This window comes from Rhinolophus hipposideros, assembly GCF_964194185.1.
Source record: "Rhinolophus hipposideros genome assembly, chromosome: 24".
Taxonomy (NCBI): domain Eukaryota; kingdom Metazoa; phylum Chordata; class Mammalia; order Chiroptera; family Rhinolophidae; genus Rhinolophus; species Rhinolophus hipposideros.
The window spans coordinates 19,432,160-19,459,513 of NC_138070.1; the positions used below are offsets into that span (position 1 = coordinate 19,432,160).

At 47.5% G+C, this 27,354-nt stretch overlaps 1 protein-coding gene across 2 annotated transcripts in view; it reads left to right on the plus strand.

Annotated features, from left to right (window-relative positions):
- Window positions 1-27,354, plus strand: part of OSBP2 (oxysterol binding protein 2) — a 162,510-nt gene that overhangs the window by 31,899 nt on the left and 103,257 nt on the right. For both annotated transcript variants that reach the window (XM_081036665.1, XM_081036664.1), the window contains exon 2: window positions 271-479. In XM_081036665.1, the coding sequence (XP_080892791.1) occupies window positions 271-479 (209 nt within the window). The remainder of the gene's footprint in view (window positions 1-270; window positions 480-27,354) is intronic.

The following is a 27,354-nucleotide window of genomic DNA, read 5'->3' on the forward strand; positions in this document are numbered from 1 at the left end:
TCTCGGTGTCGGCAAGGGCTCTGCCACCAGCAGGCATGCCCTGCATGTGGCACTGATGCAGGCCCTCCTCCTTCTGCCACTCTCCCCGCTGAGTGCCTCCCCACCAAGCTCCTACCAGTCAATCCCTATAGTCATCATCTCCAGCTCCGACTCCAGGGCCTCTCCCAGCTCCACGGGTCTGAGATTCTGAGGAGTTTCCCTGAGGCTTTCTTCAGTCTGGAGCTATTGAGTTTGGGAGCCTCAACCCATACCTTCTCTTGCATCCTACAGAACTCAGGGTGAAATGGCCCACACCTGCCGTGGCACCATCAACCTGTCCACCACGCTCTTTGACACGGAGGATTCTTGCGGTATCATACTGACCAGTGGGGCGAGGACCTACCACCTCAAGGCCAGCTCGGAGGTGGAGCGGCAGCAGTGGATCACCGCCCTGGAGCTGGCCAAGGCCAAGGCTGTCCGCATGATGAACAGCCATTCAGGTAGCGAGTGCCTGGCACACTGGGTGTACGTGCAGTGTCTGGGTCCGGAGAGAGTGGGAACTGAACGCATTTGGGGGCGGTAGGGACCAGGAGACCCAGGCTAGTCCAGACCAATCCTGGAAGGTCGAGGTTTGTGTTCCCACTCAGCTCCGTGTGTCCTCAGCAGTGAGATGCTTACGTGGTCAAGATGGCGGCCAGTTCTTGAGATGGAAGTGTTTGTGGTTGGCGGGCCTCTGTGCCCCTTTCTTTGGAAGAGTCTGGTTCCTGGACTTGAGCAGACCCTCCAGATGCTGCAGTGGGTCAGTTCCACAAGCAGCAGTTGGGGATGGGAGTCCAAGATCGTGAACCTACGCCTCAGGCCAGACTTTTTCCTACACCCGTTATGGAGATTGAAAATCGTTTAGCCAGAGCTGCTTGCCTTTGCCAAGGTGGAAGGCAAGCTCCGATATCCTGAGCAAGACGTTTTAGTTTTTACTTTGGTACATTTTTATTTTTTTAAGTTAAAGTTTATTGGGGTGATAATGGTTAGTAAAGTTACATGGGTTTCTGGTGTACAATTCTGTATTACATCATCTATATCTCACATTGTGTGGTCACCACCCAGAGTCTGTTCTCCTTCCATCATCAGTTATTTGATCCCTTTTCCCCTCATCTATCACCTCCCTCCTCACTTACCCTCTGGTAACCACTAAACTAGTGTCTGTGTCTATGAGTTTCTGTTTTATCATCTGTCTTGTTCCTTTGTTGCTTTCAGTTTTATATCCCACATATCAGTGAAATCATGTGGTTCTCGACTTTTTCTGACTTATTTGGCTTAGCATAATAATCGCAAGTTCCATCCATGTTGTTTTAATATATAATATCTTTACATGATTCATAAACCAATAGTTTCAAAAGCACATGCAGTGAATTCTGTCCTTGACTCTGTCCCCAGCTACCCGCCCAGCTCTCCCACCCAGAGGCAACCAGAACTACCAGTGTTTTGTGTCTTCACATATATATTTAAATAGGTACTTATTTTAAAATAAATATAGTCCTCCACTTTGATTTTTTTCCACTAGCAATATATCTTAGAATCTTTCCTTCCCTATCAGTGCATAAAAAGCTTCCTCTTTGTTTTTACAACAGTATTTCGTTATATGGGTGTCCCGTAGTTTATTTAACCTATAGTCTGCTGATGGTCATTTAGGTTGTTTATTTTGCTGTTCTGCAATGAATAACTTTGCATTTCATTTCATGTGTGTACAAGTATGAATGAAGTGTATCTTCCGGGAAGTGGGGTTGCTGGGTCAGTGGGGGTGTGCATTTGTAATTCTGAGAGATTGTCACCTGCCTTCCACAGGGTTATACCATTAGATGACTGTAGCAGTCTGTCAGATGCCTGCCTTCCCCAGGCTTGCCCACCCAGAGCCATAGCAGATGTTTCTGATGGGTGAAAACTGAGTCTGCACACACACACACACACACACACACAGAGTGAGGATTAGGAAGCTGTGATCCTTCTGGAGTTACAGGCGAAACGGTGTGTGTTTCCATAGACCTATGTGTTTTTTTAGGAAGGCAGGACTCCAAGTGAGAATGAGTCACAGCCCCTGCTCTCCAGGATTATCTCACAGGCTGGCTGGGGAGACAGCGAGCCCTGTGGAAGGAGATCTAGCAAAAAGCAGGATGAAAGGGGCTAGTGATGTCGGTTACAATGCTCCGTGCCCAGTCTCCCTGCCTTGGAGTCTCCCCTCGCATGGTTTCTCAATGCACATTGAAGTTCCATGAGTATCAATTGGACCTTCTTTTAGTCTCACCCAAGCATGGGTCCTCCCCTCCCCATGGTGGTGACTTCTTTTCTTGGGGTCTGCGCTCGTGTGGCTCTGGTGTGTCAGCAGCAATGCTGAACTTGTCAAGGGGTCCCCAGGGTACCACTTCATTACCTGGTGAAAGAGGACTTTGGGGCCATATCAGCTGTGGACGGTGCTGAGATCCCCCAACAGGACCTGTGGTCTCAGTTTGGGTACCTGTGGAAAGCCACTGTGCTGGGGCTGGGTCCTCGGCAACCTCATTGGGCTAAGCGTGGGAGCACTGATGCTCGTGGAAGAACTGGCTTCCTCTTTCTAGCTTCTCCTGAGTAAAATAAATAACAAATCGCTTCATTTTCTAGGAACTTCCTGAAAAGAATGTAGCAGGTAGCATTAATTAGATTCATCATTCTGGAACCATTTTCCTGGGATGACCAGGGGAGGGGTTTCTGTGCCACTGGGTGAAATTGCTTGTTAATTCAGCTGGGCAATGCTAAGGATTGCTAGCCTGGACTTCTGAGAGAGGTTGGATCCCTGAGGGAGCAGCCTCAGGCTCACCTTCCTGTCATGCCCCTTAGCCATGGTCAGGGGCTAGAGACTAAGTACATGTCTTTTTAATTTATTTATTTATTTTTAGTGACTTCACCTCTGTGTTTTTGTGTGTGTGTTTTTTTAATTGGGAAATATTGGGGAATAGCATGTTTCTCCAGGCCCATCAGCTCCAAGTCGTTGTCCTTCAGTCTAGCTGTGGAGGGCGCAGCTCAGCTCCAGGTCCAGTCGCTGTTTTCAATCTTCAGTTGCAGGGGGTGCAGCCCACCATCCCATGTGGGAATTGAACCGGCAACCTTGTTGTTAAGAGCTCGCTCTCTAACCAACTGAGCCATCCGGCCACCCCTCTGGAAGCTCAGCGGCAGCTTGTTTGTCTTCAATCCAGTTGTGAAGGGTGCAGCTCACTGGCCCATGTGGGAATCGAACTGGCAACCCTGTTGTTCAGGGCTTGTGCTCTAACCAACTGAGCGATCCGACCGCCCTTAAGTACATGTCTTGTGTTCCCAAGGGGTTAGCCTTCTGGGTAAGGATAGAGGACATTCAGGTACAATTCAAGGTAGCACATACTTCGTGTCAGAAAGAAATGGTAGGATTTCTCTTCTTTTGGCTTGTTAAAGCACAAATGAATTAATGTATGTGAAGGAGAAGCTTTCATGCACGTACTGTGATTTTACGGAAAGGTTGGGATATCTTCTTTGGAGAAGTGTGTTTACAACTCTTGGGTCCTATACACCAACTAGATTGAACAGACATACAGAGCACTGTACCCAACAGCAGAACTCACATTCTTCTCAAATGCTTGTGGAACACTCTCCAGTATAGACTATGTGTTAGGCCACAAAACAAGTCTAATAAATTTAAAAAGACTGAAATCGCACAGAGTACCTTTTCCAACCACAGTGGAATGCAGCACTGAGGTTGGCCCTGGGGTCGGTACCCAGTCAGGATCTGTTGTGGGGCCAGCATGCATAGCGGACACGACACCCTTGGCAGTACCAGAATCTTCCCTGGAGGGGAGAACTGTGGTCACCGCTAGAGCAGATGAAGGAATCATGACATTTAGTCTGGAGAAAGGAAGACCAGGCAGAGCCTCCTCATACTGAAAGTTTGAGAGCCCAGTGAATGAGGATGCAGACCAGTTTTCTGATACTGGGAGGCACAAGGAGAACAGGCGGCAGAAGTGGTGAGACCGATTTCTGTTTTGTCTGAGAAATGAGAAGTGGACTAAGAGCGGGAGGGCGTGATAAGGGACATGATGGGAGGTTCCATGATGGGAGGGCTGGGCTGGGGGCGGGGTCTCAAGCATCCTTCCAGGGCTCGGGTGTTGCCCTTCTAGGATATCTTTGTATTTCTTTAGCTGTTTGCTTTCCAAATTTGATAGAATGTTCTGTGGTCACTGGCCCAAGGATCACATCTGACCCTTGGCAAGTTGCCATATCTCTCTCCGGTCCCCAGTCTCTTCATCTGTACAAGGAGTGGTTGGTCAGGCTTCTCCCTAAGCTTCCGTCCTGCTCTGGGCCTTGGTCAAACCAGTGAACATTTCTGAGCTCCAGCTTTCCCATTTCTCGCTCGGCTGCTACGAGGACTGCGTGACAATACATGGATAGAGTGTAGCGCTGTGGGTGCAACCAATTTCATTCATCCCAGCATGACTGTCGGGGAGTGTGCCCCGGCGCTCATAAATCACCGCAGCTGGTGGCTCAGGAGTTAAAGCACTCAGGGTGTTTGAAAGGCGAAGGGAAAAAAAGCTTTCACTGTCTTGGGATGACCTATCTGCAGCAGCACATATTTCCCTGAAATGTGGTGCAGCAGCCCCAGGGGGCTGTGTCTCTGGTAAGGCGACCCCTTCCTCTCCTGCCAGGGACAGACCACTAGTGGGTGCAGAGAGATGGGCCACGGTCATCCTGGGGGTGGGGCATGTGAGCAACTCCCAAAGGAGTGTCTGTATCAGTCAGGAGTCTGTGTGCTGGGACAGTGGCCCTCCCTCTGCCCGCCCTGCCCACCTCTGGGCCCTCCCGGAGCCCAGGACCCAGTAGCACTCCTGAAGCCCACGTCTCAGCTGCACGCATCCTCCTCTGCTGCCTTCTGTAGTGACTGTCCCCTTGGGCACCTGAAATTTGGCCTTTTGAGATTTTTCCAGTTTTTGTATTTGTCATCTCAACTTGCCAGTTGCCTAAATGGGCAGAAGGAAAGAACACCTATTTCCAAGCCGCAAGAATTTTTGTTATATAAAAAAATTACCCCAGGAGACCTCTGCGCTATATGTGTTCCTGTACATTAACCTTTCAGAGGGAGTGAATGTTATTCATTCAACTCAAACTTCATGAATGAGGCGTGGCAGCTCCCACAGAGGTAAGAGTGGCTCACAGGTGAATTAGCATCGTGTAAGGTACGAAGCTGTCACCACTGGGGTGGGTGCAGGGAGGAGAAGGACGTCGGAAGGCTGCTGTAGGTGAGACCTGAGCTGGGCTTGGAGGGACAGAGGAGCCTGAAACATGGCAGTGAAGTGAGGAAGGAAGAAGTAAGATTATCCAGGCAGTGGGAACGTATCCAGGCTGAGACCAAGGACCATTTGTGTTCAGGGCGTGTGGGGGTTTTCTATGGCCCAGGGCATCACATGCATTCGAGCTGCAGTGTCCCTAGCCTGGCAGTCACCAGGGGAGGTTCAAGACCAGCCTGGTGCGGGCAGCCTCCTTGCTTCCTCCCTCAAGGCTGAGGGGGCGGCCTGGGCACCGTCTGGGGATAGGGCCTCCATCTGGCCAGGGGCACAGAGCTACTGGTGGATGGGAGGGCTGGACAGGCTCGGTGTCCAGAGCACGGAAGCCGCCTGCCTGTCTCCGGAGGCCGGACCACAGTGGGTCAGTGGCGCCGCCTCCACACAGCAGAATGACCTGCTTCTACTCGAGGACTCCTGCTGGCTCACAACAGGACCAAGCAGCCTTTTAAGACAATTCTTTCTTATTTGTGGATTTTCAAGCCCTTTCTTTGTGTTATTAGAGACATCCATGTGAGGAAGGGTGTGGACTTTTCTGATGTTCTGAAGGGTCAGGACTGCATGGTTTACTATTGAAGTGGCTTCTGAGGTGTGTGTGGGCTTTGCCTTTGGAAAGCTTTGTCTGGTGTCTGAAGCTGCCATCTGGTGGCTGGACTGAGGCCTCCTGAGGGCATGCGGGGCCTGGTAGGGCTGGCTTCCGTAGGCGTTTTGCTCACTCACCTGTCTTTTGAAGATCCATGTAGGCTCATCTGAATGTGGCATGTTCAGGGGGAAAGAATGTAATCGGGAGAATGAGCTTTCATCTAGGCAGCCCCCCCCCCCCCCGAGGGACAAGCGACCAAGGCCCAGGGCTGTGCCCACCTCCACCATTTGCCTCCCCATGCCACTCATTCATCCAAATCTTGGAATCTTGGTGCCGCTGCTGGGATTGCTCCCCACCCGTCTTAGCCACCAGGTCCACCAGGGCCCTTGGCCATGGAGCTGGTCCTTAAACCCTAGGCCTTGTCCCCTGGTCGGCACTCGCGTGCATCTTCAGTCGGGCCTTGACATGAAGCACTGGCCCCCGGGACAGCCTGACCTCACCAGGCCCTGTCAGCTCCCCCCACACAGCCAACCTCTACGCCCTGGGGCTCTGGCTCGGTGATCTGAAAGTCAGACGCTGACTTTTCTGGCCACCCCAGCAGCTGCCCTCCCAGTTTCCTTCTAGACCTCTCTGGCTTTTCAGTAGCTGCCTTCTTTCTTATCCTTCCTCGCTTTGCCTGGCCCCATGTTTGTTGCTCAGTCCCTCCTGGGGAGGGTCTTCCTTCCTCGCCTGGTTGTCTAGCTTCCATCACACCCACATGTCCTCCACCTAACCGTGGGGCAGCCCCGGAACCAGGCAGTCCTGGGCTTGTATCCCGGCTGAGTCACTTACTACCTGCGTCGCTTTGGCAAAGACACTTGACCACTCTGTGCCCCAGTTTCTTCACTCTAAAGTATGGCTAGTGAGAAAGACCTCTTAGAGTTGTCCACAGGAATAAATTAAATTCTGTGACAAACTGCTCAGCATGGTGATGGAGCGCAGTGGCTGCTCGGTTGGCAGCAGTGAGGCTGTTGACCTTTTGGTGATGACCCTTCAGTTCTGCACTTTCTGCCTTCAGGTAGGGTGGTAGGGCCCCTTCACCGGGCCAAGGTACACATGCCACACAGCCAAGTTCTGAGCCCCCCTCCCCCCTTTTCAGCTGTTCAGAGCAGCAGCCACTGAAACCCAGGACTTCTGCTGGGCCTCTGTCAGGGCCTGCGCCCTGGTGTGGGTCCCTGCCAGCTTCCTCTTCCATCTCCCGGTGGTTCTCGAAGTCCTTTCCCCTCTGCATATCCTCACCACAGCCTCCCACCACTGCAGCAAAGGACCTTGCCTCCCTCTCACTCCTCAGAACAATTTTTTTTCCTTCTATTATTTTTCAGCCTGGACTCCGGAGACCCAGAAGTGAGCAGACAGAAAGAGTTGCAGGACAAGCCCTCTAGTTAAGGCTCAAGGAGCAGGAAGGGTCTCCTGGCAGTGACAGTGGCAGCAGGGGCCCTGCAGATACCTAAAACCCTGAGGACCCCTCCTCTCCAATAGAAAAATCTGTGGTGCCAAGAGGGTAAGCTAACTCCTGTTGCATTTTTCTCTCTCTCTTCGCACCACTTTGTCCCAGATGTGGATGCCGTGATGGGAAGTAGATAGCAGAGATGGATAAATGAAGCACAAATCTCAGGCCAGAGGACTGAAAAAGGAAGCCCTTAGGGAACTGGAAAATACCAGGATATCACAGAGAGAGACGACTTTGGGAAAGTGACCCATAAAGTTGTGTATGAACTCCTGGGTTTGCGCGCAAGCTGCATGTGCAGGAATCAGATCCCAAACAGCATATTAAAGACTTTGAGAGCTGAACTAAAAGCTTCATGGACACCCAGGTCTCAGTGGCCACTGGCTGGCACACATAAGGGAGAGAATAGTACTGCAAAGCCTTTGAGCACAGAACTGACAGTGAAACCATCACCCAAAGAAGGCTGGTCAGAACTTGTGGCTTGAATCCAACTAGGTCAGTTGTCTGCTAAAATGAAAATATCAAATTACCAATATCAGGAATGAAAGAAGCAATTAACAATACAGATCCACAGTCAGAAAAGGATAAAGGAATACTACAACCAACTCTACCCACAAATTTGACAACTTAGATAAAGTAAATTAATTGCTCAAAAGTCATAAACTCTAAAATGCACCCAATATCAAATATATAACCTGAATAATCCGAGAATTATTAAAGAAGTTGCCTTCATAGTTTCAAACCTTCCAAAAAAGAAATCTCCAGGCCCACGTGATTTCACTGAACTCCACCAAACATTTGAAAAAGGAACAAAATCCTTTCCACACAATCTCTTCCAGAAAACAGAAAGGGAGGGAACACTTCCCAGCTCATTTTATGAGCACAACATTGCCCTGTTACCAAACCAGACAAAGGTAGCCCAAGAAAATAAAACTTCAGACCAATATCTCTCATGAACGCAGGTGAAAAAATCCTCAACAAAAAATTAGCAATTTGAATACAGCTTGTAAATAGAATAATGTACCATTATCAAGTGGGGTTCATGCTAGGAGTTTAAAGTAGGTTCAATATTTGAAAATCAATCAATGGAATCACCATATCAATGGTCTAAATAAGAAAAACTACATGATAATATCAACTGATGCAGAAAAAGGCATTTGAAAAATTTTAATATCATTTATGGTGAAAACTCTTAGCAAACTGGAAACTCCTCTACCTGAAGGAATTCTTCCACCTGATTGAGAGCATCTTCAAAACACCGACATCATGCTTGATGGTGAAAGACTGAATGTATTCTCCCTAAGATCAGTAACAAGTTCATTCTCAGAACTCATATTCATCCTCATACTGGAAGTCCTAGCCAGTATAAAATAATAAAGCAAGAAAAAGAAATCAAAGGCATTCATGTGACAAGGAATAAACAAAGCTACCCCTATTTGCAAATAATGATGGCTGTGTAGAAAAGCCTAAGAAATCTACAAAAATACTCTTAGAATAAGTGAGTTTTGCAAGGTCACAGGATATAAGATCAGTACACAAAAATCAATTATATTTCTATGTATTAGCAGTGAATAATTGAAAACCAAAAAATAACAAATATATATATATGTGTGTATATATATATGTATATATACATATATATATACACACATATATACATATATACACACACACACACACATATATATATATACATATATATATATACATACATATATATATATATATATATATATATATATATATATATATATATATATATATATATATATATATACAATGTCTCCCTTGGAATACTTAGGTATAAATATCACAAAACATATATAATATTTTTATACTGAAAACTATAAAATGCCAATGAAAGAAAAGACCAGAATACCTGGAGACACGTACGATGCTCATGGATCATAAGATTCAACAGAGTAAAGATATCAGTTCTCCTCAAATTGATCAATAGTTAATGCAATTCCAATAAAAATCCCATCAAGACATTTTTTAATATAGAAAACTTATTATAAATTTATACTGAAAGACAAATGAACTAGAATGGCTGAAGCAATATTGAAAAAGGAATAAAGTTGGAGTAATTACTCAGTTCTAAGACTATAAAGAAACTATCATGAAAACAGTATGGTGTGGGCGGATGGGTGGCTCAGTTGGTTAAAGCACGAGCTCTGGGCAAGGGGGCTGCTGGTTCGATTCCCAAATGGGCTAGCAAGCTGTGCCCTCCGCAACTAGGATGAAGTCATTGAGCTGCCACTCAGCTCCCGAGTGACCAGATGGTTCAGTTGGATGGAGGGTGGGCTTTCAACCACAAGGTTGCCATTTCGATTCCTCGACTTCTACAAGGGATGGTGGGCTCTGTCCCCTGCAACTAAGATTGAACCCAGCACCTTGAGCTGAGCTGCCTGATGGCTCAGTTGGTTGGAGTGCGGGCTCTCAACCACAAGGTTTCTGGTCAACCGGCAACTGGACCTGGAGCTGAGCAGCACCCTCCACAACTAAGATCGAAAGGACAACAACTTGACTTGGAAAAGTCCTGGAAGTACACACTGTTGCCCAATGAAGTCCTGTCTCCTCCCCCCCAAAAAAAATCTTGAAAAAAAGAAAGTTTTTTTTTTAAAAAAAACCAGTATTGTGGTGGCAAAAAGACAAGACACATAGATTAATAGAACAGAATAGAGTCCAGAAATGGATGCAATGACAAATATGGTCATTTGGATTTTGACAAAGGTGCAAAAGCAATTAAGCTGAAAAAGGATGGTCTTTTCAACAGTAATGTTGGAACAATTGAACATCTATATGTTAAAAGAAAATATTTGCAAACCACTTGTCTGACAAAGGACTCGTATCTAGAATATATAAAGAATTCTCAAAAGACAATCTATAAAATATGCAAAAAAAGGGGTGACCAGTTAGCTTAGTTGATTAGAGCATAGTGCTCTTAACAACAAGGTTGCCTGTCAGATCCCTGCAGCGGTCACTGTGAGCTGCACCCTCCACAACTAGGTTGAAGCAACTACTTGACTTGGAGCTGATTGGTCCTGGAAAAACACACTTAAAATAAATGAAAGTTAAAAAAATCATATTTAAAAAAAGATATGCAAAAAACCAGATATTTCATGGAAGAGAAGATACAGGTGATAGATAAGCACATGAAAAAGTATTCATTATCATTAGCTATTAGAGAAATGCAAATTAAGAACCGTATGAGATATCACTACACATTTATTAGAACAGATAAAATAAAAAATAGTGATAGTATTAAATGCAGGTGAGGATCATGTTACTGGTGGAAATATAAAATGGTACAGCCACTCTGGCAGTTTCTTATACGAAACTAAATGTGCAATTACCACATGACCCAGCAATTACACCCCTGCACATTTATCCCAGAGAAATGGAAATTTACATTCACACAAAAACCTGTAAACAGATGTTCATAACAGCATTATTTTGAATAGCAAAGTATTGGAAACTACCCCAGTGTCCTTCAATGGGAAATGTTGAGCAAGCCTTAGCTAAGAGCTTGTCCTGGAACTCTTTCTGTCTGCTCTCTTCTGGGTCTCCTGAACAAACCCTGGTAAACCATACAATGGAGTATACAATGGAGTACTATTCAACAATAACAATGAATGAACAATTGGATGAATCTCAGAGGCATTATGCTGAGTAAAAGAAGCCATTCTTTTAAAAAAAATTAGTTTCAGGTATACAAAACAATGCAATAGTTAGACATTTACACCCCTCACAAAGTGATAACCCCTCTCTCACAACCTGTTGCCCCTCTGACATCGTATATATCTATTACAATTCCATTGACTCTATTCCCTATGCTGTACGCCATATCCCGTGACTATATATGTATATATATATATATATATATATATATATATATATATAATTATAGTTGACATACAATATTATTCAGTTTCTCTCACTTACATGTGGAATCTAAAGAACTGAATAAATGAGCAAAGTAAACAGAAACAGTCTCAGATATAGAGAAAAAACTGATGGTTGCTAAATGCAAACAATAACAATGCAACAATAAATGGGAGGGAGTTGGGGATGAGGGAGAAGGGGAGGGGATTAAAAAGCACAAATTGGTAACTACAATATTGCCACAGGGATATAAAAGACAGTTTGGGGAATATAATCAATAATGTTGTAAAGATTTTGAAGGGTGTCAGATGGGCACACGTCTTATTAGGGAGAGCATTTCATGAACGGTATAGATGCTTGACCACTGCACTGTACACCTAAATAAACCGTTCTTAAAACAGTTGTATGATTCCCTTTATATGACATTCTGGAAAAGGCAAAAACAATAGAGATGAAGAACAGATCAGTGGTTGCCAGGGGTGAGGGGTGGAGGGAGGTGGCGATACAAAGTTATGGTACGAGAAAGTGTTTTGAGGGATGATGGAACTCTATATCCTGATTGTGGAGGTATGAATCTATACATGTGGTAAAATGCACAGAACTATTAAAAGGTAAAATGTACTGTATATTAATTTGAAAGTAAAATGCAGTTTTGACTTCTTTGGCTCTCCCCTGCCCTCCAGACCTGGTCGCTTCCCCTCTCCTCATTGGCACACTGTCTTGCCACCAGGCCACTGTGCATGCCGAACCTCTTGCCTGCAAACCCTCTTCCTAGCCCCTGCCTACACCCTGCCTCCCGTCATGTCTGCTTATCCTTCAGGGAGAGGCCATTCTGGAAACCCTTCCTGAGCCAGCCCCCTGCCTGGGCCAGATGCTTGCTTTCTGCCACCTGGTGTAGCCCCCTGGACAGGGTAGCATAGCAGAGAGCATGAGCATGGGCTCACATTCTCCATTCGTCAGTCCCCTGGAGGCTTTGGTTATGTGCCTCCCAGAGTCCTTCCAATTCAAAGATTTCTTAGTCAGTGAGAGCCAGTCTGCCTGGGTTCAAACCATGGCTCCCTGACTGGGTGATCTTGGGTGAGTTGCTTGCTGTCTTTTGCCTCATTCCTCTGTAAAACAGGCTTCATAATAGAACCACCTCTTAGAGGTGATGTGAGGATTAACCTAGGTAATGCATAAAAAGAACTTACACAGGGCTTGGCAAATGCTCAAAAAAGTTAGTTGTAGGTAATGATAATAGTCGCAGTGGCTCCTTAAACAGACTACAGATTCCCAGGTCCCCTGTCCTGATAAATGTGAATGAAGGAGAGCAGCCCTGACGGGCACCTGCACTAAAAACAAAACAAAACAAACAAACAAACAAACAAAAAACCCTACCTGTGTAAAACAGCCAGATTTAGCAAATAAAAACACAGGCCATCCAGTTTAATTTGAATTTCAGATACACAACAAATAATGTTTTAGTATAAGTGTGTCCCATGCAATAGGTGGGACATCGTTATACTCAAGTATATTTATTGTGTATCTGAAATTCAAATGTAAAGGCCATCTAGCATTTTATAACATCTCCCTGCATTTAACTATATCCTAGGGGACGTTGACGCCCAGCCCACTTGGAGGCTCTGCTCCTGACTCCCTGGGTGGGGTCCAAAGATGAACCTCCCTGTCAGAAAATAAGAGTATCCTTTCATTTGACACAGGGGGGCGCTAGAGGATGGTTTGTTCGCTTTCTTTGCTCCTAAATTGGTATCTGAGGAAGCACCAGCAGGTTGGCTGGCTTGCAATGTAACTCTCAGTATTTGAAAATCATTTTCAGAACATCTTCAGGTCTGCCTCCCTGGGGGTGCTGGGAGGCTTTAAGAAGAATACAGAGCTCTCTCTCTCTCTCTCTCTCTCTCTCTCTCTCTCTCTCTCTCTCTCTCTCTCTCTCTCTCTCAGCTAATCCAGCCCCTCAAGGAGTTCCCTTTCCTGCCCTGCTCGCCCAGGCTGGCTTGGCCCCACATTGATGTCATAGCCCTATTCTGATACCAAAGCCCATGGCTTGGAATGATCCCAAGCAGCCCAGATTCTGCCCTTAGAGCAACCAATGCCAGAGTTTCTGCGGGGGGTTTGGGGGTCTGGTGGCCCTGGGGATTGACCCTAAAGAACAGCTGGGCAGCCTGCCATCCTATTGCTCCAAAATGAAAATCTGAAAGGTAGGACTTCAAGGGCTTGCCCTCCAGTTCCTGTTGGTCGTCGCCCCCTGAAGTGGAAATAAATTCCTGGGAAGTGTGGAGTTGTTCTGGCTCTGTAAACAGCTCCTTGAAAACCTGCTGCCTTTGTGCCTAGGGGATGCAAATGGCCTGGAAAAATGGTGGTCTCTCCTTACTCTGCTCAACAGTCTTGGCTTCCCTTTTGAAGGAATGGCTTCCTGAAATGCGGGGTTTCTTCCTTGTTGGGGGGAGTTGTTCCTTAGTGCTGGGCGAATGCCTGCAAGTACTGAGCAATGGTGAGTTCTTCTGTGGCCACCTCCTCCCTCCTCACTCCCTAGAGGCTGGGTGGGGACAGAGGTATATTCTTCTCCGGACAAAGGAAAAACAGCCACATTTAAACGATTAACTCTCAGTCACCAGGAGGAGAAGCCCCATCTGCTTAGCTTGTCAGAAGGTGTAATAAGGTCTCTTGTGAGCTCATTAAGTTAGTAAAATATTGACTGGCATCAATTAAACAACAGAATACCTTTCCTCTAACTTTGGTGGGCATAAAGTCCCCTGGGGTGAGCACGTTAAAATTCTTAGGGAAGGACCACCAAGATTCTGATCTGATGCGTAGATGGTACCGAGGACCCCCGTTTTTCACTAGCGTTCCATGCAGGGCTCATGCTGTCCCCTCCCCCCATGTCTCATTTTGAGAAACGTGGTCTGCCAGACTCCCTGGATTACCGACCACATCTGGCTTGTTTCCTCCATTTCCAAATACCGTGCTTTTCCTGGAGTGGGCGTTTAATTCTGTTTTACTACCACCTACGTTTTTGATGTGCTGGATCCAGGGAGACAAAAAGGACGGTGTCGGGTGCTCATTTCTGAATTCTCGGCCCCTGTCTTCCAGGTGTTGGTGCAGCTTTTTTTCTACCTAAAAAGAGGGATTGTGTCTGTATTGGGAGTGCTATACTCTTCACTCATCAGAGACTCTCTCTTCACGGTCCTCATCTGAACTGAGAAAGTGGGAATATGGGTGTGAATTACAGGTCAATGAAATGGGACCATGGTAAAGGGCATTGCTGATCCAAGGGACTGGCTTTTGTTTATGTGATGGACCCAAGACTGACATTTAATGGTACCCAGAAGGGCCACTGCTCATCGATGGGTCAGCGGTTCCAGGTGGGTATTCTCTGCCCACTTTGGCTGTGAATTCAGGCTTGCTTGAGAATGCTGCACAGGCTTCAGAACAAACACATACATCTGTGCCTAGTTTGGAGGGGAAGTCGGTTTCTGGTTTGAAGTCCTTTGGGTTAGGCAGTGCCCAGCGTCCAGGAGTCCAGGCCTGGAGCCTTTGAGGTCTCAATGCTTTCTTCCACGCCTAGTGCAGGTGGGAGGCTGGCTGTGCCCTGGCCCTTGGTCCTTGGCCCACAGGCTGCGGATGGAGGGGTTGCCCTCACCCAAACCCTCCGAAATGTGGATGGGTCAGCCTCTCTTCCCCTCAAACACCTCTGCCCTGACTCACACCTTATCCAGTAAGCCTGAGTGAGGAACAGGGGGAGTTAAGATTTCCCCTCAGTGATGCCAGGACAGGAAACTTGGCTCACTCCACATGGCCAAGGATGAGGAGTCCCTGACTGCCCACCCTGGTTTGGGGGGAGAGAAAAACCAATGCCCAATTTGAGAAATGACAGTGTGGGGATTTTGTTAAAATAGAGCACAGGACTCTGCAGGTCGGGATAGCAGCCCTAGGGCTCGTTGCAAGCTGGGCCAGTCGCTTTTGCCTTGCAGTCTGAGCAGAACCTTCAGTACAGTTGTTGCTCGATAAACATCAGTTGAAAGAGGTGCAGGTAGAAGCCTTAGGTAGGACAGTTGGACTCAAGAACGCCCCAGGGATGGTGTTTCGAAAAACCTTTTTTGGTTGTTATCGAAAATCTAAGCCATGAACAGATGTGGACAGAAGCATCCCAGGAATCCACACATATCTGTCACCCAGTTGTCACTTCAATCTTGTCTCCACGCCTCCACCTTCTTCCCCCGTCCCGTATCATTTTGAAGCCAATTGCAGACATCATGGCATTCCATTTGTCAATATTTCAGGATGTATTTTTACAAGATAAGTCTTCCTTTTTTAAATGAACATAACCGAAGTACTATGAGCCCATCTAAGAAATTAACAATGCAGTGGAATGAGGCTTATTTAAATGAAGCAGTACTTTTCCCGGTGTGTTAGAGGGTGTGAGGGAACTAGAAAAGGGAATGGAGGGGCTGAGAAAAGGGGAGACACATCTGCTTCCAGCAGAGAAGGCTGAGCTCATCCCGAGCCCGAGGAAGTTAGCATCCCTCAGCTGGTAGAGAATTCTTCCCAAAGAAGCCGGGCTTGGCGTGGAGCAGGAGACCATACAAGGATGGACACGTCTGATGGCTTGGCCTTGCAAGGGGACCCTGTAGGGTCAAGGTTGGGACATGAGTTGGAGCCAATTCTCAAGGATCCACATCAGCAAAGGCAAGAGCTATATGTCCCAGTAAGGAACTTAGCAAAGTGATGGTGTTTTATTCCGTAAGAGGTGCCGACAGTTTGGATTTAGATGTGATCCTATGACCCTTGCAGATGGCCGCAGCTTACCCCTGAGGAACCCATATAAATCAGTGCCAGCTGAAAGAGGCTCGGGGTAAATGGGTCACCAGGAAGTTCGAATGGATGTGCAGAAGCCAAGGAGACTCATGTTACGTTCTGAGAAAGTGAGTGGCATTTTCATAATGACGGCAATAAGCAGTGTTTTTTCTGACCTCGCCTCTTCCCATAGGACCCTCGGCCTGCCTGCTGTGCCCAAGAGCCAGCCCAGAGGTGGCCCTCTTATTTCAGTAGAGAAAGAGGCATTCTCAAATGGGTTTTTGTTTTTTGATTTTGTTTTTATTGGAGGGGTTGTCCTTCATCAGAGGAGTAGTAGGACCAGTAGGTCAGAGTCATTTGACAAGGAAAACCAGACCAAACGGTCAGTATACATTTGCTACATTCTTACCACTAAGATAGTTTAAGTATAATTTTCCTGCGAGGACAATTTCCTTGATGACCGACGGCTTCCTTTGTACCTAAAGGGCATAATAGCACTTTCCTTAGTAATTATCAGATGCAAAAAGCTCATGCCTTTTTGCCATTTAGATGGTAACCTGCTTGTGGGTCTGTGGGCACTCGTACCAGGCTCTGATGTAGGTGAGGCTGTTGGCTCATTAAGTCACTCGTTCCCGAGGCAGAGGGCCCCGGGGGCCAGGTCAGAACGCGTGATCGAAACCCAAGGCAAGCTGGGCTGGGACATCTCCCTGGTTCCCCCTGCATTTCACTTTGCCAGTTAGAGTTTTGATTGGAGATAAACTTTGAAAGGTCAGGGCTAGATATTTTGGGCTGTGGAACTGAAAGGCTGGGCTCCGTTGTCCCCTCCCTCCACTCCCAGGCAGTTGATGAGTCTCAATTGATGGTGTGAGGAGGCGTGGCTTAGTAAAAAGGGTGCAGAATTTGGGATCCTGGCTTTGCTCTGGGTCCCTTTGTGACTTTGGACAAAACCCTCAATCTCTCTAAGCCTCAATTTGTTCATCAAAGGGAAGAATCAAGTCTGTATCATGAGATGATTGTGAGGATAAATAACAACAACAATAATAACAGAATAAAGGAATACAAAACAACTCCAGGTGAGAGAGAACCCTGTGGTGCAGCTGACAAGTGCCGGTCGTTGTTACCACCACCGGTCACCCCTGGCTCTTCAATCTGAATCCCTAGTTAGCGACAGACCTATGTGTGATGGTCTCATGCATACGGGGGTGTCTCCTAACTGCACTGGAAACACCTTTATAGACAGGGAGCTGTTTACTACTTCTGTTATTATTGTTATTGTTATTATTATTATTATTATTATTATTATTTTGTCATGGTTTTCTATTCATGGTCAGTTGGTGGCAGGGAACTAAAACCCACTCAAGCTGTCGTAAGTAAAAGTAGGGGGTGCGGGTGCATCTGGAGGGACAGGATATGTTGGCAGCTGTTCCCTCTGACTCTCCCATTTCTGGTGCTCTCCCGTGTCCCCTCTGTTCCTTCTGCGGACTGGCCTCTTTGTTCCTCTATAACTTTGTTCTGCCAGTGCGCCTGCCCTGCCCTGGCTGTGCCCAGCCTCAGGCTGCTCTCTCTGTGCCCCAGTTTCATATTCGTGGATGAGAGGCTTTGGCCCAGCTGGGAGCAGGTACCCAGCCCTAGTCCCACCAGGCATGGCCAACAGCTAGCAGGGGCGACCTGAGTGTGTCTAAATGAGGGAGCATGAAATCCTGCTCTCCTTTTGGGTCCTTCTGAGATACTACCTCTTCTACAGACCCTTCCCTAACCACCTTCAGCTTCCGCCCCGTGGTTCCCCACTGCCTTCGCCAGGAGCAAGGAAGAATAAGAAGGCGGGCAGCGGCTGTATGGGCTTCTTACACTCTGCACCGCCCCTTGCCCGTGCCCTGAGGCCGGGGAATTGTTACGAACTCACATCTAGCTCTGCAGGCTGGCCAGTCCAGCAGGCAGGCGCGACAGCCACGAATTGTGGAAAGGACAAGCTCCCTGGAGGCAGGGACAGAGCTTCTAGAGGCCCCTTACAGGTAGGCTGGGCTGCCAGGGAGGGCCTGCGAGCACAGGAAGAGCTGGGCCCAGTGAAGATTGGTGCTTGGCAGCTCGTTGGCTGCCACACGAAGCACGCCTGGGTACAGTGGTACCAACAGCCTAGGGTCTCAGTGTGATTCCTGCACCTTGGGCCTGTGCAAGCTGCCGTCCTCCTCTGGGGAGGGTGCCGACCGGTGGGGTCAGGGCTGGCCTACCCCGACTCTGTCAGCCTAAGCAGCTTCCCTTGTATTGTGTCTGGTGGCCTCTAATGATGGGTCTCTGTTTGCAAAATGGGTTCCGCTGCAAAGGTTTGAAAACCATCGGTCTAGAGCTTTCACCTGAGATCAACATTGATTCTCAGAACTGAGGCTGAGCCTGAGGGTAGCAAGGGCTTGAGCTAGGGCAAGGGATAGGGCATGGCCATTTTTATGATCTCCCTGTTCCCCAAACTGCCCCCACCCTCTACATACAAAAGGAAGCCTGTGGGGCTTCCTCCTGGGGGAGGGGCTTCACAGACCCTGGCCTGGGTTTGTCCTTGCTCAGGTTTAGTTGGCAGTGCTCTCCAGGCGCCACCACATCTGGGGTCCTTTCTCCTCCCATGGAAAGGACAGCAGCTGTGCCCACACATGGGCCCTCAATGCCTGGACACAGAAGGAACATTCTGTCTAGCCCCCAGATGTTTGGTGTGCTCAGTGCCACACACTTGTAGGCCACCTTTGCCCAGGTGAGAGCAGGGGAGATCGAAGCTGGGCCAGCAGGCAGCCACAAGCCCAGAGAGCTAGGCTGAAAGCAGCTCCTTGGGCAGATTATGCCCTGGCTACCTAAGCAGGAACTGACAGCTCCTACAGCCTTGGGCACTGCCCTCTGCAGAGTGAGAGGAAATTGTTGTAGTGGGTTTATGTGGGACCAGGATGGAGACCGCAAGTTGTGATTCCAGTGGACAGGTTCTGGTTTGAGATGACTGAGTGATGGTTTTCCTCCACGCCCCCCCCAGCATCCACCTTACATTTCTCATTCAAAGACAGTCGGATACACTCTGCTGCTCAGCGATAGGGTAGCTTCTCTTGAGGAATGGGATTTCCATTTTAATGAAGCTCTTGAGTCATGGCCCCATGCCTGCCTTAGAAGAAATGCTGCTACAGCAAGCCCGTCTTTCCTCCTCTTTGTTAAGTATCAGAAGTGGGGAGGCCAGACGGGCCCATGGGACATTTTGTCACTGATGAGGCGGCTCTGCGTTTGTAGAGAGCTCCTATTGATAGATGTTTTGTGAGCTCAGCCAGAAGTGTCACCTTCAGGGCCTGACCACAGAAGCCCTTGGTCCCAGCCACCCTGGCGGCATCTCTACCGGCTCTAGGCAAGCCTGTGACTGCTTAGGCCTGGCATTGAGGCCATCGGGAGGCCTGACTTTCCCTCTCCTCAGCTGAGCACCGTGTTCTGTTGACCTTGCATCTCCGGGCTTCAGGTTCCTGTCTGCAGAAGGGAAACAGTGAGAACCATCAGGCAGTTAGACAGCTGGCACGAGCCCTGTGTGCTGCAGTCTGTCCTCTCTCTCTCTCTCTCTCTCTCTCTCTCTCTCTCTCTCACACACACACACACACACACACACACACACACACACGATGGCTGGTCTTATATCACGAGTGTTCTCCCGCCTTTCTCCCCAGGCCAGGTCTACTTCCTACTCCCAGTGGGTGCTCTCCAGACCCATGGTACCCCTCTTCATAGCCCTCACCACAACTGTGATGATTACTGTGGGGACAGAGCCAGGAGTGCAGTTTCCAGGCTCTCGGCCTCACGTGGAAAGGTGCTGGCTCAGGTAGTAAATGGCCATCAACTGTGATTGGATGGCCATCAGCTGTGGCTAGTTGGCCGTCAGTTGTAACCAGTGAGCCATTGGCCACTAATATAACGGCTGTGGCTACGCTAGCAGAAAAAATGGAAATGGAGGCTAGTAAGATGATGGTGGCTGAGCTAGGAAGAACGGATTGCAGTTAGCAAGTGGGGTTGGTTGGCAGAAAGAAGTGGACAGCAGGTTGCAGACTGTGTGGCTCCTGCTTCCTGTGTCTCCAACCCAGCTGCCAGCGAGAATATAGTGGTATGACTCCCCTATCTATGGCTCCGTGGGTGTTCCTTTTTGGCCTCACCATGTCCTGCGTTCTTATGTGGGGAGCGGGAGCTGAGACCCTACATGACACCCTGCATGACATTTGGCCATGCAGTGGTTCCTTTGGTCCATGCCCTCTGGGTGCAGAGCCTTCAGGCCATGTAGATAAGTTGCGTGGGGGTCCTCATAGAGCCAAGTTTGGAGAGCAAGTTCTTCCGAAGGGCATCACAGGGAGTGTGGGAGGCCAGGAGGGACTCCAAGGTGACTCCAAGTAGCTGAGCTGGAGAGATCGTGGTGGGAGCAGTGGTGTCCTTAGTAATGGGTGGTCCAGCGGCAGTTGCTATATTTAGCCCTTCAGCTGCTGCTGTTCACATGAAATGCAGTGGGGGCTGGAGACGCTTGGCTGTGTATAGGTGTCTGAGTTTTGCATCTGTGCACAATCGCCACGCAGTGGTCCTCATCTCCTGAACGGAGGGCCAGCCCCAGCTCCCACCAGCAGGGACCTGACCACCAATGAGAGGTGGCTCCTGGGATAAAAAAGAGTCCCTGTGGGGCTGGGTCCTGCCTGGACTACTCAGCTGTGATCAGTTCCCTCATCTCTGCGATAGGGACCGTCCCAGTCCTGACCCAGCTGACATCACAGGCTGTGAGGCTGGAAGCGCATGTGCTGGAGAAAGAGTTGCCAGGGTTGCTGTTGAGGTTGTGGTCATGGGCAAGGGTGTCCAACAATAGAGTTGGGCTCTCGTCAGGCCCTCTGGGGTGTGATGGCCATCGTGGAGAGCACTGTCATTGGAGGAAGTGCCAGGTGTCAAGCTAGCCAGGTGGCTTTTGTTAGGAATGCGCCGTTACCCAAGACCATTCGGTCAGAATGCTAGAGGTGAAAAGGGCATTCCCGAGCATTTCTTCCTTTTAAGAGAAAAGCGTTAGTGTTTTGTAAAAGTACTTGAACAGAAAAAGAAAAGTGCAAACCATACTGAAAAATACATAAAAGGGAGAAACTTCTCAAACCTGCTCACCCTGAAATGTAAAATCTTTACTGAACAGCATCCCAATCATTTCTTTATACAGATATATAGATTCACATTAGGCATATAATTTCACATCAGTGGGAAAATTCGCAATATTCAGTTTTGTAACTGACTCATTAAACTCAGAAATATGTTGTGGACATTCCATGCCAATATATAGACATTTGTGACATCACTTTTTGTAACTTTTTATTGTGGAAACTTCCTAATAAATGGCATACATGTATATATACACATACAGATGTAGAGTCCCTTGTTCTCATCAGTCACCTTTCAACAATTAACGATTTATATTCAGTCTTATTTCATCTCAGCCCCATATTCTGTTCTTCCCCATTGTTATTATTTTTGTGGTGGTAAATACACACGATATAAAATTCACTATAAGCGACATTTAGTACATTCACAATGTTGTACAACCATCACCTGTGTCTAGTTCTAGAACCTTTTCATCACCCCCAAAGGAAGCCCCACACCCATTGATCTGCTTTGCCCTCTATTATTTTAAAGCAACCCCACCTGCAAACATTTTAGTGTGTATTCTTTTTAAAAAAATGATTATTATTCTTTTTTTATTAGTTTCAGGTGTACAAAACAATGTAATAGTTAGACATTTACACCTATCACAAAGTGATAACCCCCCCCAAAAAAAAACAAGGATTCTTTTTTTTTTTTTTTTTCAAAAACAAGGATTCTTAAAGCATAACTTCAAAACCACTATCACACCTGAAATAACAATTCTTCCATGTCATCACCTATTCAAATATCTAATTAAAATGTCATTTTTAATGGTGCATGATATTCCATTGAATGTTCATAGCATAATTTGATTAAACATTTTAAAACCATCAGGTTGTTTGCAGCATTTCCCTGCAATTAAAAAAAAAAAAAAAAAAAAGCAATGGGACAAGCATGTCTGTGCTTGCTTCCCCCCCAACCCCACTGGTGTGATTATTTCCTAAGGGTGAATTCTTAGAAAAGGAATTACTGAGTCAAGTACTGCTTCCCCTTTTGATATGGTTTCCAAGTTGTGCTCCGTAAAATTTGTTCCAGTTTATACTCCCCTTAGTGGAAAATGTGTGGCCTGGTTAAAGGAAGGTACTTCCTGGAAATATCCGCATGTTAATCCTTTCCCATAGCTCATGTAAACGTACAACCACTGTTCCATTTGTACAGAAATGCTTGTCGCACTGGGTTCAGGGTCTCCTGGATGCGACTGCAGATCAAGGCCAAGAAAATTGATAATCGAATGCGGGAGAAAAATGCCATAGCTCCCCCAGTGGCAGCCCGCGGGGCCCTTCAGCCGAGGGAGGGCACAGAGCTGTCGGGGAGAGTGATGGCGGCAGCCTCGGAAAGCAGAAGACAGAAGGCCCTATTAGTGGAACCAGGCTGGTTCGCAGACACACTCATCAGTCTGGAAGCCAGGGAAGCTGGTGGGAGGAAATCGATACTCTGTCTTTTGGAAGAAAGGGAGGAGCAGGAACTGGTGAGAAAAATCATCCTCCGCTATTCACTTAAACTTGATTTCCTATGCCATGAAAAACATTATAGTGACATTAAAGGAGATTTAAAAGGAATGAAACCGCTGCCATGATGCCAGCCATTGCCGTTTCTTTGGGGCCCCACTCCTGCTGCACATGCCCCCACACACGTCTGAAATCGTGTGACCACCATTGCCTTCTCTTTTCACGCGCTTTACAGCATTGCTGTTCTGCAGCCTTGGTTGTCAGTTTTTGTGTTCCGCTTTATGCTTCTGTCCTATCGAGAGTCAAGTCCCAGTTTTCTTACCCTGCTGTTCTCTAGTTGGATATGTGAGCAGCTTCCATTTATGGCCTCTTATAAATATAACGTCCCACTGAACATGTCCATATGTGTAGCTCTCCCCTCTGTCTCCTCTGACACATTCCTAGGAAGTGTTGTGTTGGCTAGGGGGTATGAACGCTATTATAGGTCTTCATTCCACTGTCCCCCAGCTTAGTGTTTTCAAGAAGGGGATGAGTATCATAAAGCATAAGGCAAGTGGTACAAAATGTGTCTAATCTAGGAATAATTAGTCACATATTGTGGCGCATGATCAAGCTTTTTTTTGGATTGTGTACATAATCCTAACAGTTTGGACATCTGACTTGTGAGTTCTTTGAGGAGCAGCACCATCTTCCAGTTACCCTCTGTGCCCAGCACCCAACACAGAGTGGCATCCCACAGGCGTTTGGCAAATGCTTCCAAAAGGCGGTCCTGGGCAGCACGGCCACCTGGCATGCTGCTGAATGGATGGACGGGGCATACTCAGGAAACCAGTGCCTTCCTGCCTTGGCCTCCCTGTGCTTCCTGGGGTTCACTTGTCGCTTCGGGAACTGGACAGAAGTGCCTCCAAGTAACAGAAACCAACATCCTGCCTTCCCTGGGAGAGCTCCAGAAAGAAAGGAAGCACTTTTTTTTCCTTGAAAGTATTCCCAGAATGAAATAGAAATAGAGCCGAGGGGACAAAGGAGGAATTCAGTCTTGTGCTTGAGTGGTGGGGAGCGAAACGGAAAAACGATGGCCCCTGTGGTGGTTGGGTGCGCTTTTCCCCCACGTGGCTGGCCAAGCTGCTTGCCCGGGCCCACCTTTGCATTTCTACCCACTGCTGCTCCTCTGTCCCCCACATTCTCTCCCAGCTCCTCTGTTACACGGAAATCCAGCTGATCCCCATTCCTCAGGCTTACTTCATGCTCATCTGTATTCCTTTGCTCTTATTTTTTTAGACATGTATTTCACGTATGCCAGTCAGATTCTCATTCAGTATGAAGCAAAAACGCTTAATCTCTTTGTCGTCTATTTAAAACCCAATGAAAATGCCTGAATGGAATGAACCATCCAGGCTGAGCATTCCGCCCTGAGGGGCTCACAGCCCCAGGTGAGCGAAAAGGCCCCGTTACTTAGTGTTATTTAAAAACTGCGCATCCTCCAGGATCATTTTCTGGATCCCAGTGTCAATGCTTTTGCAGTAAATATGCCACAATGATCCCTCGTCTCTCAAACTACGGCAAAGTGATTATCCAAAGTGATATGTGCTCCTGAGGGCACATTCAGCTACCAGTGAGTGGCATAGCGGCTGAAAAATCTCATCAGTGAATTTTCCTCTGCCCCTGCTACGTGCAACAACCTGACACTTGTGAGATGGGGACAAATGCCACAGGGTTGTGGCTGGCATTTTCCACATTCCGCTGTGATGCCCCCCGGCCACCCAGATACCCTTCAACTGTTTTAATTTAATCCCTTTGGCCTTTGTGGATCTAACTTCTGTCAAGTCACGTCGTCTCAAGCAACCCCCAAAGAAATGCCATGTACTAATTTTGTTTTAATATTCAAAATGTTTCTTTCATCCCACTAATACATACAACATAGGAGTGAAAGCAGTGTTAATAGTTAAAAGCAGCAGTCTCACTCCCCCCATTTCCCCTCCTTCCGTCCTGCTCTGAGAGACAGATGTTCCTGCATTTGGCTAACTCAGTGGTTGCCACCACACACCGAGTCATTTGTCCCTTGGCTCAGGCCCCGACTTGAGTTGTGGATGTGGAGAGGTCACTGCAAAGGCCTAGCCTTCTCTTGGCCAGAGCGCCCACTGTCCACCTGTCCACCTCTCCATTGGTGGCTACACTTCCCTGAGACATGCTGATTTTTGTGTGTGTATTTGTGTAAAATGCCTCTGAAGTGGTGGGTGGAAGTATTCTGACTTTGGGCTGTTTGGAGGGAAGGAGACCCATGAAGGGCCATAACCCATGTCCTTTCCCTGCACCCAGGGCAGTGCTGGGTTCTGTGCAGGGCACGTCTGGGGAACCTTCTCGATGAGCAGAGTAATCCCACTGAGAGGGTGGGAGCAGTACCCCTGTTCACAGAGGAGGACCTCAGTGCCTTGTCCAAGATCCCAGTTAGGAAGTAGTGATGCTATCATCACGTGTGTCTGCTCAGCTAGACTGTCGGCTCTGAGAACGTGCCGAGTGTAGCGTCTGCCATATGTGACATGCTCAGGAAATGTCCAGGAAATGCCTGGTTCAAACTGTGCCTTGCTGCAGCCCCTGGATGAGAACACAGTGAAGGGCAAGAACAGGTAAGGGTTGTTTTGTTTGTTACTTATAGAGGACACCCAGGAACAGGGGGATTTGCTTAGAAGGTAGCCCCTGGAGCTCTCTAGGCCATTGCTTGAAAGAGTTAATGCAGCTTCCCAAGAGTCCAGGTGCTCTCCTGCTTTCTTAGCATGGCAGCTGTTTTATTACATTGAACCTCAGAGAGATGGAAATAAAGCATGTGAGCTGGATTTTTTTTAGCTTTGGCACTAGTGTCCTTCTGCCTAAAAGCAGCTGGAGAAGGTGATCTGAAGTCACAAATTGAATTCTGTCAGAAGAACACCTCTGCCCCCCTGCAAAGGTCCTCGCCAGGTGTGGGGGGGATTCCTCAGGGAATGAATGGTGGCCCTGCTTGGACTATGGACTATGCACTGGCCCTTAGGCTAACTGGGGAGCAGGCTCTGCCCAGTGAGGGAAGGTGGGGACCAGCAGTCTGACAGAGCTGGGAGACGGTGGGGCTGTCAGAAGGAGGTGGGAAGTCTGACCACAGGACAGTGCATGACTCGTGGTCTCAGGGACTCGCCCAGCTGTCCCAGATAGAGGATGGGTAGAGTAGAGTTTCTTGATAGGCAGCCACTCACTCTTTTTTTGTCTTCAATGCATCTTTTTGAAAGAAAAATCTTTGTTGAAGTATAATTGACACACAATAAACTACCTATATTTAAAGTGTACAATTTGATAAGTATTGACACATGTGTGCACCTGTGAAACCATCACCACAATCAAGAAATGGACATAAACCATCACCCCCAAAGTCTCCCCATGCCCCTTTGTAATTCCTCTGTAGCCCCTCCCGCCTCCGCAGGCAACCCCTAAACTGCTTTCTGGCATAATAGATTAGTTTGCATTTTCTATAATCGTATAATATATATTCTTTGTATTTGGCTTCTTTTACCCTGCATTTTTTACCCAACTATTTTTAAATTCATTCATGTTGTTACACGTATCACCAGTTCCTTTCCATTATCAAGTGGTATTCCATTGTTGGATGCACCCCGCTGTATCCATTCCCTATTGATGGGCATTTGGGTTGTTTCCAGATAGAGCTGCCATGAAAGTCTGTGTCCAAGACTTCGCATGGACATACGCTTTCTGATCCCTTAGATAAATTCTTAGGAGTGGAATGGCTGGGTCATAGGATAGATATATGTCTTAACTTTTAAATAAACTGCCACGCTGTCTTCCAAAGTGGTTGTACCATATTACATGGCCACCAGCAGTGTATGGGATCACTGGGGTCCCCAGAACAACCTCAGGAAGTGTTCAACAAAAGTTTTCCTGATAAGCAAGTACTCATTTTGCTGTTTGAAAAATGATTGTATGTTTTCTCATCCAATTTACAGTGTGTCACATGCCCTCTTTGTTACAAAGAGTAGGGACCTTGTGTACATATGGACCTATTCATTGGAACCCTGCGAATTGGTAAAGGCAGCTCACTGCAGACACAGGTTCTGCCTGTTTTCATTTCCCCGGGACATGAAATACCACATTTCAGAGGCAGGGAGGCCTGTTCCAAGAACATATTTCTGTCTAAAGGTAAACAAAGAACTCTGTAGTATTGCTGATACTATTGTTCCCCAAATCTGACTGGTCATGTGAAATATTGGCCTTGGGGAATGTTTGCATAAGAATGCAACTCATAGCGAGCCCTTATTTTGGAAATAGGAAAACTATGGCACCTTGGCATAAAATGGGCCTTTTTTCAACCTAGTGTTCATCACTAACATTGTCCCTAGGGCCTGGAGTCTTCCCAGAGCCATGCCTAGCTGGGTCAGGCAGGCAGGTGGCCGAGAGGAGAGCTTGAGTCTCAGAGATGTCCACCATCATCACTCGGTGCCACGCTAACTGAAAGTTGTTTTCAGTGTGTATCTGCAGGATGACTGTTTGTCCCATGGGGGAGCTTCAGAAGCAGTGACAGCGTTTTCAGAGTTGACATAAGGCATCTGTGGTCCAGTTCAGAGTGGGTAGTTTCACATGGGTCCAGCCATGTGTAGATGCCTGGTAAAATGCTATGGGTGAAAAATCCTTGGTGTTCATTTTTAAAAA